Genomic DNA, 3,566 nt, shown 5'->3' on the forward strand with positions numbered 1-3,566 from the left:
CCAGGGATGCCCCTGAGGAGCTATCAGCATGGGGCACCTCCCACCCGAGAAAGACAAACCCCGGGCAGCCCAGAGCCCCGAGGAGACACACTGCACCCACGCAGAAGCTGCTCCACGTGCCCACAAGGCCATGGGGACACTCGGGTGGATGCTGGCTCTGCCCCCCAACCCTTGTCCCCCCCCCCCCCCCCCCCCCCCAAAGCCAGCCACAGCGTGAGTGCCGGAGTTTATTGGCAAGGCGCAGAGATGCCGGGGGGAGGGACGCAGAGGGGTCAGGAGGCAGCACCCCGGGGTGCCCGTGCTTGGGTCAGGCAGGGCCGTAGGAGCACCCAGGCTGTCCCCTCGGTCCTAGGGCCCCACGCAGGTGTAGGTGGTGTTCCCCCAGAGGAAGGTGGGGATGGAGGACTGGAGCCACTGCAGGGTGACCGCGCTCTTCTCGCAGACCCAGCCGTGCGCTTCGCTGCAGGGGCCGGCCGACAGCCCCGAGCCGGACACCCTGCCGCAGGCCAGGTAGGAGCTGCTGGGACGCTGGAGGGGGAGGCGCCTGCAGGGGAAGAGCGGGGCAAGGGGGGGCTCAGAGGGGTGCAAGGGGCTCACCCCAAGCTCCTCCAGAGAGGGAGTCAAGGCTGTGGGGGTGCCAGGGGGCAGAGCTCGCCCTCCCCGTGGACCAGTGCCCCTGGCAGCCTCTTCTTGGTGAGGAAGTGAGCTGTGATCCCCGCACACCCAGCCCCTGCTCGTCTTGGAAATCCTTCTCTGGGATCCCAGGAACGTCCTGAGGTGGCTCAGCACCGGCTGCACCATGCTGGGAAGTCGATTCTGGGGGACCCCCCCGGCCCTCATCCAGCCCTCGCTTGTCCCCAAGCAGGGCGCAGGCACTGGGGACGTGTCCCTGTTATCTTCCCTTCCCTAAAACACCCCCGTGCTGCTTTGGGAAGTGGAGGGATGGCCAAGAGGGTGATCATGCCCCTGCCTGCAGGTTGGCTGTCCCCCTGTCACCTCCCGGAGCCCTGGTTTGGGGCTTTCAGCAGTGCTGGCTGGGGACAAGCTGCGAGCCTCACCCCTTCAGCGGGGTGCCGTCCAGCCACTTCCACTCAAACCTGGCGCTGTCCCGCTTCAGCCCCACGTGGAAGATGTCCAGATGGGTCATGCGTGCCAGGAAAGCCTAGAGCAGGAGGGAACAAGCGTGAGCTCCCCGGGGACACCCAGCCACACAGGGGGCTGCGCGGTTCGGGCACAGCATCGCCAGCTCCCGGCTGGGTTTTGGGCATGGGGGCTGGAGATGGGGAGCTGAGACGATGCTGGCAGTGGCTTGGGGACTGCTGGGGGACCCTGAGGTGGTGATCAGTGTGACGTGATGACAACGGGGGGGGTCAGGATGGCCAGGGCAGGCGGACGGACTCACCAGGGTGCTGTTGGCTTGGACGGTGACCAGCTGTGCCCCCCTGGAGCAGCAGTCGTCTTTGCTCTGCTCCCAGCTCCTCTTGGTAGAGGAGAAGTAGTAGCAGCGCCCCGCGTCCCCTACCCATCCGGCCGGGCAGAACTGGCAGCTCTCTGCACACCACAAGCACAATCCTGCAGGGCTGGCCAGGACAGGGCTGTCCCCAGCCCCCAGCACCACAGGGACAGGGGACAGACGGGGTGCCACCAGGGCAGGGAGCCCAGGAACCTGCTTGGAAGCTCTCCTACCTCGCAAAGACTGCTGCACGTAGCTGAGGCTCTCCTCCTCTCTCTGGGCACAGCTCGCCTGCTGGGCTAAATCTACAAAAGAAAGCCACAGGAGCATCCCCACCGGGGGCCAGCAGCACCCAGGGGGTGCCGTCCCCTCTCTCGGTGCCGTGCCAGCCCAGCTGGACAAAGCCCTCGCGGTCTGTGCGCTGGCTGGGAGCCCAGCACATGGCAGGTTTCTGCCTTTTGGCCCCAGCGTCACGTCCTGTCTGCACGCCGCGGCCAGCTGATGGAGCGGGCTGCCCCGGCGCCGTTTCCCGAGCCCACGCTTTCCCCTCTCCTTCCACTCCGGCGCTCCAGCCGGCCAGGCGAGGGGTGTTTTATTTTTACTCACCACTTTTCCCACTAGCCCAGAAACCTGCGGCACCGCCAGCCCCAAGCAGGAGGGTCCCCAGCTTGGGGGGGGGGGGGGGGGGGTGGGTGGGGGGGGCGCACGGGGGGTACTCACAGTGGAAGCTCAAGCCAACCAGGACGATTTGCACCAGCAGGAGCAGCAGGGACAGGACACCCAGGCTGAGGGCTGCCCAGTGCCAGGACAGCCTCACGGGCTGTGGAGGAGCTGAGAGAGGGAATTACCTCGTGTCCTGGGGGCTCGGGGTCGGGGGAGAACCCCCAGATCAGCAAAGGTCGGTGAGCCCCAAGCAGGGTGCATGGGGGTCCCCAGGCTCCCCAGGGACAGCAGAGCAGTGGTGTGAGCAGGAGCAGTGACACAGGGGGGTGACAGGGGGGTGCCATGCAGCTGGGGTGCACTGCTTGTGTCCCCCCTGCTCCCTCCTGGGCAAGGAGGGAGCGAGGCTGTGGGCAACGCCCCGCCGCACGGCCGCCCGAAGTTCGGGGGGGGGGGCAGGCAGGGATGGGGGGGGGGGGGACAGCGGGGTGCAGCGTGCCGTTACCTGGTACGGGGGGCAAGCGCAGATCTGCGTACGTGACCCCCTCTTCCATCCTCCCCTCGGTCTCTGGCCACGCACCCCGCAGGTAGGGGGGAGCAGTAACCCCCTCCTGGCCCCCTCTGGCAGCCGAGTGTGACACGAAATGGAAAGCGTCACTTCCCGGAGGGGTCCCCAGGGACACCAGCTGGGTCTCAGCCCTGGGGGGCCCCAGCAGTGGCAGCACACGGGGAGAAGGGGAACCCCAGACAGGCGGGACCCCCGGCATGGGGGCACCCCGTGCCCCCCGGTGCTGGCTGCAGCCTCAGGTGAGTATCGGGGCTGCGTGGAGGCTGATCCCACATGGAGGGGACCCCGGCACCATGGGGGTGCAGGACCGTCCCCAGGCTCTGCATGCTGTCGAGCAGCAGGGCGGCGGGCTGTGGTGCAGAGGTGGTTCCTGCCACCTCTTTTGCATGGGGCTGCAGCTGCATCGCAGCCCTGGAAAGCCGGGGGGCTGGGGCGCTCCGTCCCCTCCCTGCGCCCTGATGGGCACCCCTGATGTGCCCTCAGGGCCGGGGGGCAGCGGCCCCCAGCCCCTCCCACCCCCCCCTCAGGGGATGCTCATCCCGTCCCGCCGCCGGGCAGGGCAGGCACGGCCAGGACTACGTTTCCCAGCGGCAACTCCAGGGGCTGCACATGCTCCTTGCGGCTCACGGCTGCTCCCAGCAGCTCCCGGTGCAGCTCCCGGTGCTCCCCGGTGCTCCCCGGTGCAGCTCCCGGTGCAGCTCCCGGCGCAGCTCCCGGCGCAGCTCCCGGTGCAGCTCCTGGTGGTCCCCAGGGGTCCCCAGTGCAGCTCCCGGTGCTCCCCGGTGCAGCCCCCGGTGCAGCTCCCGGTGCAGCTCCCGGTGCTCCCCGGTGCTCCCCGGTGCAGCTCCCGGTGCAGCTCCCGGTGCTCCCCGGTGCAGCCCCCGG

At 68.8% G+C, this 3,566-nt stretch overlaps 1 protein-coding gene across 1 annotated transcript; it reads right to left on the reverse strand.

The window, feature by feature from the left end:
- Window positions 1-220: 220 nt before the first annotated feature.
- Window positions 221-2,751, reverse strand: LOC118160064 (killer cell lectin-like receptor subfamily B member 1B allele C). Its single transcript, XM_035314597.1, has 6 exons — window positions 2,619-2,751; window positions 2,174-2,284; window positions 1,687-1,758; window positions 1,403-1,551; window positions 1,059-1,162; window positions 221-544 (listed from the first exon to the last, which is right to left on the reverse strand). Exons 1-6 carry the CDS (start codon window positions 2,665-2,667, stop codon window positions 349-351), a joined length of 681 nt encoding a protein of 226 aa, XP_035170488.1. The 5' UTR covers window positions 2,668-2,751; the 3' UTR covers window positions 221-348.
- Window positions 2,752-3,566: the final 815 nt, after the last annotated feature.

This window comes from Oxyura jamaicensis, unplaced genomic scaffold, assembly GCF_011077185.1.
Source record: "Oxyura jamaicensis isolate SHBP4307 breed ruddy duck unplaced genomic scaffold, BPBGC_Ojam_1.0 oxyUn_random_OJ77444, whole genome shotgun sequence".
Classification (NCBI taxonomy): domain Eukaryota; kingdom Metazoa; phylum Chordata; class Aves; order Anseriformes; family Anatidae; genus Oxyura; species Oxyura jamaicensis.